At 36.3% G+C, this 12,769-nt stretch overlaps 1 protein-coding gene across 1 annotated transcript; it reads right to left on the reverse strand.

Moving 5' to 3' along the window:
- Positions 1–6,523: 6,523 nt before the first annotated feature.
- Positions 6,524–10,890, reverse strand: LOC113689190 (transmembrane emp24 domain-containing protein p24beta2-like). Its single transcript, XM_027207002.2, has 4 exons — positions 10,716–10,890; positions 8,245–8,431; positions 8,039–8,146; positions 6,524–6,741 (listed from the first exon to the last, which is right to left on the reverse strand). Exons 1-4 carry the CDS (start codon positions 10,887–10,889, stop codon positions 6,608–6,610), a joined length of 603 nt encoding a protein of 200 aa, XP_027062803.1. The 5' UTR covers position 10,890; the 3' UTR covers positions 6,524–6,607.
- Positions 10,891–12,769: the final 1,879 nt, after the last annotated feature.

Consider the following 12,769-nt stretch of genomic DNA (forward strand, 5'->3'; position numbering starts at 1 on the left):
AATAGTCCTGGAGCACCACGAGAAGCTCTAGCAAGAGGAGCTGGGGCGAGAGGTACCGGAAGAAGAGATATCAGTACCAGAGGAGGACCAAGTGGAAGGAATCAAACTAGGAATGCCCCACAAGAAGGTCATGTGACAACCCCGCAAGGAGGTCGTGTGACCACCCCTCAGGTAACTTGTGGGTATTGCAAGAGGGCTGGCCATACTGAGGATGAATGCTAGAGGAAAGAAGGAAAGTGCTTGAAGTGCGGAAGTAGTGAGCACCAGATTGCCGGCTGCCCAAAAATACAAGAAGGTGGTACCTCGAGCGTTAGGCAAGCCACTTCTGGAGGAAATAGGCCGAAAGTCCCCGCCAGGGTGTACGCTATAGATAATCAACCTGTACCTGATTCCTCGGAGGTCGTGGAAGGTACTCTTCCAATCTTTCATCGATTAGCTAGAGTACTAATTGATCCTGGCGCAACTCATTCGTTTGTGAATCCGAATTTTATGTCCGGAATTGATGTACAACCTGTTAAATTACCCTTTGATCCTAGAGTTAGGACACCTATGGGTAATAAGAGTATAATTACTAGCCTGACTTATAAGAACTACTAGTTCTGGGTTGGAGAGCGTAAGATGCTAGTAGATCTAGTCAGTTTGGACATAAAAGGATATGATGTTATCATAGGAATGGATTTCCTAACTCATTACCATGCTAAGCTTGATTGTAGAGCAAAAGTGGTAGAATTTTGGATTCCCGGGGAAGCAACCCTGAAATTGGATGTGAAAGGTAGGTTAGCATCATCTGCCATGATTTCAGGAGTTCGGGCAAGAAAAATGTTGTATAAAGGAGCGCAAGATTTCTTAGCCTTCTTGATTAACACTCCGAGTGACCAAGTAAAGTTGGAAGATGTGCCAGTAGTAAGGGAATTTCTAAATGTGTTTCCCGAAGAATTAAAAACATTACCTCCGGAGAGAGAGGTGGAGTTTAAGATTGATCTAGTGTCAGGAATGGCCCCGATTTCTAAGACCCCGTACCGAATGGCTCCTGTAGAGTTAAAAGAATCGAAAATACAATTACAGGATTTATTGGAGAGAGGTTTTGTTAGAGAAAGTGATTCACCATGGGGCGCACCTGTTCTATTTGTTAAGAAAAAAGATGGAAGCTTGAGGTTCTGTATTGATTATCGGGGTCTAAATGAAGGTACAATTAAGAATAAATACCCTCTACCATTGATTGATAGCTTATTTGATCAGCTGCAAGGATCAGTAGTTTTCTCCAAGCTGGACTTGAGGCAAGGGTATTATCAATTGAGAATTAAGAAGGAAGACATACCTAAGACTGCTTTCAATACAAGATATGGACATTTTGAGTTCGCAGTCATGCCATTTGGGTTAACTAATGCACCAGCTGCTTTCATGGACTTAATGCAGAGAGTCTTTAAAAAGTACTTGGATCAATTTGTAGTAGTTTTTATTGATGATATCTTAGTATATTCTAAAACTCGAGAAGAACATGTTCAACACTTGAAAGTGGTTCTGCAGATCTTAAGAGAGCATAAATTGTATGCCAAATTTAGTAAGTGTGAGTTTTGGTTGGAAGAAATTTCTTTCCTGGGGCACAAAGTTTCTAAAGATGGAATTGCCGTGGATCCGACAAAAGTTGAGGCAGTCACAATGTGGAAACAGCCAGAAACTCCAACCGAGGTTAGAAGTTTCTTGGGTTTAGCAGGTTATTACAGGCGGTTCATTAAGGACTTTTCAAAGATTGCTGAACCTATGACAGAACTGACAAAGAAAAATAATAAGTTTATTTGGTCTCCAAAATGCGAATCCAGTTTTCAAGAGTTAAAGAAGCGCTTAACATCATCTCCTGTTTTGACATTGCCTGATAGAATAGAAGGTTATGTCGTATACTCTGATGCCTCTAGGGAAGGTCTAGGATGCGTACTAATGCAAAAGGGTAAGGTGGTTGCTTATGCCTCTAGAAAATTGAAACCTCACGAACAAAATTACCCAACGCATGATTTGGAACTGGCCGCAGTGGTCTTTGCTTTAAAAAAATGGAAACATTACTTGTACGGTGTGACCTTTGAAGTTTTTACGGACCACAAGAGTCTTAAGTACTTGTTCTCCCAAAAGGAATTGAACTTGAGACAAAGGCGATGGGTAGAATTTTTGGAAGATTATGATTGTTCAATAAACTACCACCCAGGAAAAGCCAACGTGGTGGTAGACGCTTTAAGCAGAAAAACCCAAGTAGCGGGGTTGATGGTAAAAGAATGGGACATGTTAGAAGAAGTTTGTGTTTGGAACCCTCGCTTGGAAAGATTGAAAATTTTATTTGGGAACTTGTCATTGAAATCACCGTTATTGGAACGTATTAAGGAGGCACAGAAAACAGACCCTACAATCCAAGAAAAGTTGAAGAAGTTACAAAAAGAGGAAAACCTAGACTTTAAGTTAGGATCTGAAGGAGTGTTAAGGTTTCGAGATCGAATTGTGGTTCCAATTGATGAAGAATTAAGGAAAGAAATTCTAGAAGAATCACATCGATCAAGGCATACTATACACCCAGGAGTGAACAAAATGTATCACGATGTGAAAGAATTATACTGGTGAGACGGTTTAAAAGGGGACGTGGCAAAGTTTGTGCAAAAATGTCTGGTATGCCAACAAGTAAAAGCTGAACATCAAAAACCCTCTGGTCTATTGCAGCCACTAGAAATTCCTGAGTGGAAGTGGGAACACATAACCATGGATTTTGTAACAAGTTTGCCTAGAAGTCAATAAGGATTTGATGCGATTTGGGTAATAGTTGACAGGCTTACCAAGTCCGCACATTTTCTACCTGTGAGGATGAGCTTTTCTTAGAAAAAATTGGCCAAGTTGTACACAAAAGAAATTATGAGATTACATGGTATTCCTATAAGCATTGTGTCTGATCGAGATCCAAGGTTTGTTTCTCGTTTTTGGCAGAAATTTCAAGAGTCATTGGGGACCAAGTTGAAGTTTAGTACCACTTATCATCCCCAAACAGATGGGTAGTCAGAAAGGACAATCTAGACTTTGGAAGATATGCTGAGGTTGTGTATATTGGATTTTGGAGGTAAATGGAGTCAGTATATGGCCTTAGTAGAATTTGCCTATAATAACAGCTATCACGCTTCAATTCAAATGGCACCTTATGAAGCATTGTATGGGAGAAGGTGTCGATTTCCGATTCATTGGGATGAAGTAGGAGAGAAGAAAATTTTAGATCCAATGGTTATATCTTGGATGGAAGAACCTCATGAGAAAGTGAAACTAATTAGGAAAAAGGCTTCAGACTGCCCAGAGTCGGCAAAAGAGTTATGCCGACACAAGGAGGAAAGATCTGGAATTTGAAGTAGGAGACAAAGTATTCCTAAGAGTTAAACCCGTGAATTGGAAGGAACTTAGCGTTGAACTCCCTTGTGAAGCTCGTCCAGGTCCTAGGAGTGTGATTCCTGTCCCAATTGACCCTAATTTTTACCAGGAACGAACAACTCCCTCAAACTGGAATACTGCAAAAGTCACTTGCCTCTCTTTCGTATAATTTAGAGCAGCAAAAATATCAGAGATCCTCTCCCATCAACCTTCAGCTACCTCAAGTTCTGGACCTCCGTAGAACTTAGGTGGTCCAAACTTCAGGAATCTCTCTAATGCCCGATCCTCAATATCGATTGGGCCTCCTTGATGATGCACTGCCCCCGGGGCTTGGTGCTCAGTTATGCGCTCTAACACATCAGTTATTCTATTGATCGCAATGGCCATTGGATCTCCGGCCACGTTTCCCTAACCATGGTCTTGATTGACCTCAGGTTCTCTATCACCACTACCTTCGGGGTGTTGTCTAGTTGATCTCCCTCGTTCTCTACCTCTAACTCGCCGATCCATAGTCTAGTTATGCCTATAGATATAAATAAAACAATTAATGTGAAAATATTGTTATTTATTTACTTATTATCATTATTATTATTATATATATATTTTTCTTCTGTAAGTAAGATCAACATGAATGTTAAGGAAATGAAGATAAAACACTTAGCACATATATTCACATACCAAAGTTCATACAACTAGCAGGTTAGGGTGCCTTCCAAAAGTATGGCACACAAGTTTAGTAAATATGTACAAACAATCCCTTAAACCAAAAATAGGGATATAGTGCCACAAAAGTAGGCCATCTAACTAGACAAAATGCTATGACCTAAACTAGTGTCACCCTAACTAACCCTGGATACCTATTTACAAGCAAAGCAAGCCTAGTCTAACCCTCAGTAGGGCTGCCAGGGGCAATGTCCTCCTCAGGATCCTCCTCCGGGTCCTCCTCCGCACCTGCCTGAGCAGTCTCCTAAATAATACCCATGACCTCGTCTATCATCATAGTAGCATCAGCCCTAATACCCGCACTCCTGTCTCGTACCTCCTCAGCTACTCGAGTCAATTGAGACCTCTGTCTCCCTAATTCCTCACGCGCGGTCTCTGACCTAGCCCTCTCAGCTGCTAACCTCTGCTCGAGCTCAGCTATACGATCCATCTGAGTATCAACCATGATGCTCAACTCCTCGACATCCTGGGTCAAAATGTGATTAGCGTCCCTCAGCTGGCGAATTCCAAAACAGGTTCATTTCTTTAAAATCAATTTTCTCTTAATAAAAGTAAATCGTTGTTTTCATGCTGCTTGGATTTTCATCATTTTTGTGTGAATAAAATATTTTTCTTGTGTTTCATGGTCTCATTTATCCCTTTAAGTTTACCAAATGACAATCCCTGTGATTTATTGAAATTACTCGGATACCCAAATATCTTATTAGCATTGAAAGTTAAGAAGATTTGATGTAGTTTGCAGAGCAAAGTTGAGTTTTACTACATCGAGAATTTATCAAATGGTGATTCTTGTGATGTATTGAAATGGCCCAGGTACCAAGTGTCTTACTAGCATTGGAAGTCAGCAAAATTTGAGGACGAATCTAATTTGAATTGTCTAGGTTATTCGAGTCCTCTTTTGTAGAGGTATATAAGTTAGAATTCGACCGAAACTTGTACCCTTGGAAAGTGAAAGTAATAACTAATAGAAATACGTTTTTCTTGTCATTTCGACTCAAATGGAGATTTTAAAGTTTAATCGCTTCAAAGTTTCAAAGTTTTAAAAGCGAGCATGAGTTTACAAATATTTTCCAAATGAGTTTCAATTACTTGATTCTCGTTAAATGAAACGTTTAAATTTTGAACCTTAGTCGATTTTCAAAACTCTTAAACGATCTTTTATTGCAGATTTGGACTCCAAACCAGGAGTACTACCTGGACGTGATCTGTAAAAGCACTACATCTTTGGTGAGTGCTTCCAAATACCTAATTGAACTTGACGCTTGTATTTAATACTTGATCAATGTGATTACATGTTATATGAGTGGATTGATAGGGCAAGAGTGTACTTTATCGCACTTGCCCTAATGTGATTTATTCCTATTCATTGATTTCAATTGAATTGATATACATGCATATGAGTTGTATCTGGAATTCCAGAAATCCTGTGACTAGTTAATAAAGTCGAGCCGACAAGGGTTTGGTCGATTAGATAACGAACCCTAGGTAGTTAGTGCTGTCGAATGGAATGTTATCTCCTCGACTAATCGGTATACTCGAGTATTACCACCAGTGTTTATCTTGGAGTTCGGGCCTAGTAAGGGGTTTGGTTGGTGGACGGAGATTGGAGTTAAGTGGTGTACTACTGGACTAGTTACCTTACTTGAAAGTTGACGGAGTGTCAACTACTATACGATCAAGCTACGGTGAAACTGGCTTATCAAAGTAACTGTATCCTTTTACGTGAAATACTGATTATGAAATGTTGGCTATACAAAGTGTATTGCTTATTTTCTTGACTTGATATGCTCGCTATTTCACTATTATGTTCCATTCACTGTTAATTAATGGTCAATTTGCTATTTGGAACATCACTGAGGTTTAGCTTACTCTATTAGTTTTGTTTTCCTTACAGGGGGTACGAACGAGACGTGAGACTTGTAAAGACTAGCGTAGTCTAGTTGTTTTGACTTTTAAAATTGTACTCATGCTAGCACCCGACTAGCGTTGATTGTACTTGAATTGTAAATACTTTAAAGTATTTTGGTGGGTAGAAGCCTTGTATCTGAGTTTGAACATCAATGGATACATCAAGTTTGAATTTGTGGTGTTATTTAGTTTCTCTATATGTACGTTATATTCTTGAGTTACGAGCGAGTGAGTCCTGGCGAGAGTTGGGCAGGCGACTTGCTAAGCCCTAGGGGAAGATGGAGTCGTCACACATATTCTCACTTACAAATGGATCCAATATTTTGTGCAGACATGCACAGTTACACCTAACATGTTACTTCTGTGAAAGGAAAAATGCAAAAAGAAAGAGGGAAAAAGAAAAACTATTAACACATCCAAGATTAGCTTGAAAGAATAACGATTAGAGACAAACGAGCATCAGTTGTACAGTGTTTCCAGATTGCTACCGAATGAATTAAACTGCAAAATATGAAGCTAATAAGGAACCAAAGAACAGCAATTTCAGTTCCAAGCCCATGAAGACAATAAAAGGGAAAAAAATCATTTAAACTCTAGATGTTCCAAGTTTCCTTTCAAATAGGCGTTGTAGCAGGTAAACCTGAAGAACACTGGTTCCAATAAGTGCAATTGATTCGAGTAATGCTTTATGGACTGCTTTTTTGCTCATGTTCTCATTCACTGCAATTCAAAAATCAACAATGAACCTAATATTAATTATGATTCAAAGTAGATTCTCCTCATAGTGAAACTTCAAAAAAAATGCCAAAAAAGTATAATTATTTACACCATTCCTTGATATAGAATCAAGCACCAAAGTCAAAATCAAGTTACAACTACAATTATGCCCTTGTACATGTCTACATCAGTCTCAGTGTATGTGCATAGGTGTCAGAAACAGAGAGAGAGAGAATTTAAGATATACTTGGCAAAGGAGCAGGGGCAAAAGCACAAAAGAAAAATAAAAGTTTTTTATTTTTTATTTTTTATATAAGATGGAAAAATACATAGAGAATGACAATCACATACTCCAATAGTGCAAATGCTATTTGAACCCAGAGAAAGATCACATGAATCGATTGATCACAAAAAAGAAATGACTGTAACAAGAGCTATTACTTAAATTTTTTTCCCTCCTCTTTTGTGGCTTTCAAAACAAAAAAAACTATGCCACCACAGCAATTAATAGCATTTCAGGTGATGCTTTCACCCAGATTTATCATTTAAGTATAAACCAGCCTAACGCGGCCTCTCTAGGGACCACATAATCCCACTTTGAACAAGTAGGCTAGCAAGGAGCTACTCCACTCAAGACAGTAGGGTTTGGTGTAGCTTCTTGCTGGCCTGCCTATTCCAAGTGGAGAGTTGGGCCATGTAACTTGGGCAAAGGCCTGGATTATGTGGTCCTTCGAGAGGTGTGCACCGTATCAGGCTGGTTTCTATTCTAAGGGGGTAAATTCCCCGGGATGATTGCAATGGATCCTGGTTAAGTTACTATTTATGCAATTGTCTCTTTATTAACAAAAAAACCAAATGAGATCACAAGTTACAGGTGAGGTCTTTGCAAATCAAGTGAAATGTGGCTCTGTTATGCTTGTTCACTTCTGGTGGGATCAACAAACTGCTGATAATACTTGAAGTGTAACCAGTGGGACCATTACTATAAAATACATGCCTTTTGGTGATTATAGTGATGACATGCTTAAAGGAAGGTGAGGGAAGGAGAATTCTAACTGTGTCATATGTTCATTTGGGAGCCCTTTCTTTTAACCTCTTTATATGGGTACTATTATCTAATATCTGAGTTTATTCCTCTTTCTCAGACAACCTTGAGGGAAACAAAGTTTGTGTTTCCATGCTGAACTATGTAACAGCTTGAGGTCTGAATGAAATGGCACTACAATCCAAGAAGAAAGATCATGCAAAATGGTAAGGAAATGATAGGAGGGACTAAACTGATAGTTGATCACATAATTACCTAGCGCCTGACGGTCAGTCTGTGCTTCTAGCCAATGCTGTTCAAATTGGATGTTGTACAAAGCTTCTTCTAACTTTGAGATTTGCTCAAGCAAGGGGTTAAAATGCTCTGGAGAAAAAGCATCCAAGGAATAAATAGATCATGGCTTGCAGATTTAAATATTAAGAATAAAGATAGAGAGAAATTAGAGATCCACGGGTTCATACCATCCTTTGCATGCTGCTCATAATATGGAAAGTGGCCAACATGCACATCAAAATCTACTGTTTCGTGATAAGGTGACCTATTTGTAAAACAAAACCGGTAAAGGCCCTTTTTTGGAGCCATAAACTCAAAATTCTCACTGATCTTGTCATAGAAATCTTGAATCTGTTCACCAGAAGGGCCTTGTATCTAAAATTAGAAGATGATAGCAAAATCATTGATAAAATCTAAATAAACCAAAAGAAGTAAAAAGAGAAACAAGAAAAAGACATAGTCAAACTGCCTTCTGACATTGCTTGATCCTTTATAAATACTTTCAACAATCAATTTTAGTGATGACTTTTTCCTAAAAACAGGAAAAAAAATCTATATCTATACAATATGTAAAGTAAGAGGAGGCTTCTGGTGCATACTATTAGTGTCATACTTTAAATTTTCATTTTTTCCCTCATTAAGTGTTACTTAATACTATCTACCAAACATAAAACATTTATTATAATTTCCAGTAACTTTCCACTTTGCGCGTGCATAGGGTGTGCTTGTCCCACAAGTGACCTATGAGGCCTATGCCCTGATGTTCTTGTAGAGTCCCTAATTTATATAGTATTATAGTCTACAGACACTTTGGTCATTCACCACATTATTATTTTTCTAAGCAATTCCACGTCATGAACCCACTCTACTTCTTCCTTCAACCCCAACCCCCAAAACCCAATAAAGGAGGAAAAATAAGATGAAAAGGAGGCAGTAATTTGAGCTAAATTCACTTAACAAAGATGTAGCTGAACTAAAATTTTAGAACTCCAGTCCCTCATGTTTTTTACTTCATTCTCATCAGCAGTATTAACATTAAAGCACTATTGTAATTAAAAAAAATGACATTTCAGATAATCCCAAGAACAATATTTAGTAGAGATTAAGAACAAAAGGGAAAGAGATGCAAAAGTGTTTATCTTTCATACAATGAACTTCTATTTCTCTTGTTTAATGGTTACAGTACACTTCTTCATTTTTTGACCTGGTACAGTCCTACACAACATCACTCTAATTTGTGCCCTTGTTGAAAAAGGTATCTTAGACCCTATGGGAAAATTTGAAAGACTCAGAAGTAGCATTTATAAACTTTTGAAACGAATCTGCCAATCTATCTAGCTAATTTGAATTTGCGTACATTTTATTGGCAAACAATACCTTGTTTGTAAATTATGCCTACTATTTAGTAATTCTCCAATAACTCATAATAGGGAATTGTTATTTGCAACAAAATCCATGAAGAGAGCCAAACCATAAAAAAACTATATGATCCTCTTTTTTGCTTTCTTTTTTTCTTGGTACAATCCTGATCAACTTCAAAGAAAGCATTTTATATTCCTTTTCTGGACACAATGACTTTTTTTTCAACCAAAAAAAAGGTCCGGAGATATAATTCAAGCTAGTTGTTTCCACCTGTGAAGGCAACCAGCTGGAGAACTGAGACTTTTTCTAGCAAGGATAACAAAGTTTTTTGCACCAAGAGTAGAGAATGTTGATCACTGAATAGAACAAGAAGACTAAAGAAATACTCTCCCCTCATCTAATTCATCAAAGCATTATCTTCCATAGTCTTGTCCTTAATATACCGATTATACATATGCAAAATGCAGTTATGCAGTATCTGAAATTTTTTCAGGTTAGAGATATTAATGACTGAACCTAAATAAATTTAGTCATAACCATTACAAAAGCACGTATCTTTCTTGGAAAAGAAAAAAGGATAATCTAAAAGTGGAAAATCTTCACTGTAGAGTTCCATGTGCAAATAGAATGCATGAATCTTACAAGGCAGCATTACATATCAGGGTTAAAAATCAAACCATTCTGATTCAAATGTGCTACTAAATTTACAAGATTGAGACCACACTAGGATGAAAGTAGCATAAGCTTGTCATTGCTTCCCATTCTTGGTGAATCCAAAACTAGTCCTAGTCTCAAATGAGGATCACAGGCATTTTAAAGTAACTTCTACAAATAACAAATTCAAATCCAATTTTCAATTTAAACCATGTCTGATAATGATTCACTGTCTTATTGCATAAAAAGCTTTACTTCAATGACTTAATTTGACACACAAAAACCACCAAAATAACAACATGTTCGAGGAACTAAGGTCAAGTGCACATACTATAAATTATTCAACTTTTATGAATTTGACTATTGATCTAGAGAAACTTAATGCCATATTTTTTCAAGTTATGAGCAGTCCAATTACATCATACTGCAACAAGCATAATCCTACTAATGCTTAACCAAAATAAATAAAGAAAAATTAACATAATCCTATCAATCAAGCACCATGCACCTTTTAGAATAAATGGACCACAAAATCTGAGGGGAACATTATAAAGGTTAAAGAAAAGTAAAATTTAAAAAAATTCCCACTGAAAATTGTCAGCAAACAAATAAAAATCACAGAAGAAAGAAATAATTCACTTACAACAAGATCAACACCCTCTTCTCCATAATGCCAGGGATCATCTGCTTTGATGACAACAAAAGAAATATGAACGGTATCTCCTTCATATTCAACATTGTGTGATACGCATTCCTCTCTATCTATTACAAATCTGATCCCAAAACCTCCTTTTACTAATGTTGTTAAAACCACCATTGTAGTAATCATTATCGTTTTTGTCAAACTTCTTACTGATCCAATACTACCCATCTGCAAATACAAATAGACAATAACAAGAAAACTTCACTCCATGATACCATGTATTAAGACGAACAATACTCAAAACAATAACAGCAAAAAAGAAAAAAGAATCAACAAGAGATTTTTTTCGCCATTCGAAATTTTCTAATGAATGCAAAAACTTATGCAAGAGATGCAAATAATTACGTAGGACAAAGAAGAAGAATTAGAAACCTGACAAAGACGTTTTAGCCTTTAATCCTTCTTTAGGGGATTTTTGAATATTGAAACTCTCAACTTCAATTACAAGAACTATGAATTCTTGAAAATCGTGGGCGGAGGGGTTGGACGGTCGTCATATTTAACCGGTTTGAAAGGTTAACGGACGAGATCAGAACAACGAGAAAATAATGTTCTGGATCTATTTGACCACGTCAGCTTTGATCTTTAGATACCGAGATTTGTTCTAACGATGCGGAAGGCTGACACTCAATCTCCAGCATTTTGTATAATTACACATACCTCCCTAGTCTTTATAGTAATTCAATGCAAATTGAAAAAATCCTGCAAGAACATGACATTATTTTCTAGTCCCCACAAGCCCCCTCCTCCTTAGTCCAGCTAGAGAATTTAGTTTAATTGCTTCATTCTAATTTTTTTCCTATAATTCAGATAGAGAATTTAGTTTAATTGCTTGAGTTTATCCGGCTATAGTTGTTGATAAAAGATTTTTAAACTTTATATTGGATATTGCTATTATAGTTGTTCATACATTGGATATTGCTATTATAGTTGTTAATACTTTAAATAACTCATGATTTCATTGATATAAATATTCGTGTAGAAAAAAAAAAAGGCTCGATCCAATGCAACCTAAACAAGATACATGGTAGTGAGACCATATATTAAAATTTCAAATACATACACAAGAATATTAGTAGAAAAAATGTAACGGGAGATATTTAATTGTACAAATAAAGGATTATGTCCTCTAAAGTATGTAAGCCAAAAAACTAATAAATTGGTTGAAGGACTTAATCACCAAATTCAATAGTGTAGTAAAATACAATCAAGAATAGAACAATGTTTGGAGGAACTAAAACTTTTATTGTATCAATAGAACTAATATTTTTCTCAAATAAAACTATGGGCTTCAAGTCCTTATGTAGACAAATATAATCATAAAACTTATTTTAATTCTAACACCAACACAAAATCAAAGTCATATGCTAAACCAATTTTGATCCCATTATTAATCTAATAATCAAATAATAAACTTAATAGATACTAAATTTCTAAATGGACTTGGTTTAATAATTCCAACAAAGAGTAACTGTGATCATTTTAGAAATGTATATGCATATTTGTTGTAGTCCTTCTTTTCATAAATTTTGCAAAATTTTGATTAAAGAGAAAAGTTGAGAAAGATGTGTAAAATACTACTTGGTCTATGCTTGTTAATTGCATATGTTGGAAAATGATACTTGTTCATATGAATTTCTTATAGTCACTAATTTGCCTAAATATTGATTTTGATTGAAGAGAAAGGCAGATGTGATACTTTATAATACTTTTCAACTACACACGTTCAAGAATGATACTATTTTTATATACCAATGATGCAAATATTAGAAATGAAGAAATTGATTATTGATGCTAATGAGATGTACACATTATAGTTCGTATTTACAAACTTAAAGTTGTAGAAACTCTAGTTATGTTAGAAGGAAAAGAAAATGAGCAAAAAAATGGTGAATTGATGCTATTCATATGCTTCCATGCTTTAGTAATACTTTAGTAATGATTATATAGGTTTTGCTCAGAAATAAAGATTATATGTATAGAGAAAAAATATT

Source organism: Coffea arabica, chromosome 5c (assembly GCF_036785885.1).
Source record: "Coffea arabica cultivar ET-39 chromosome 5c, Coffea Arabica ET-39 HiFi, whole genome shotgun sequence".
In the NCBI taxonomy this organism is placed as follows: Eukaryota; Viridiplantae; Streptophyta; class Magnoliopsida; order Gentianales; family Rubiaceae; genus Coffea; species Coffea arabica.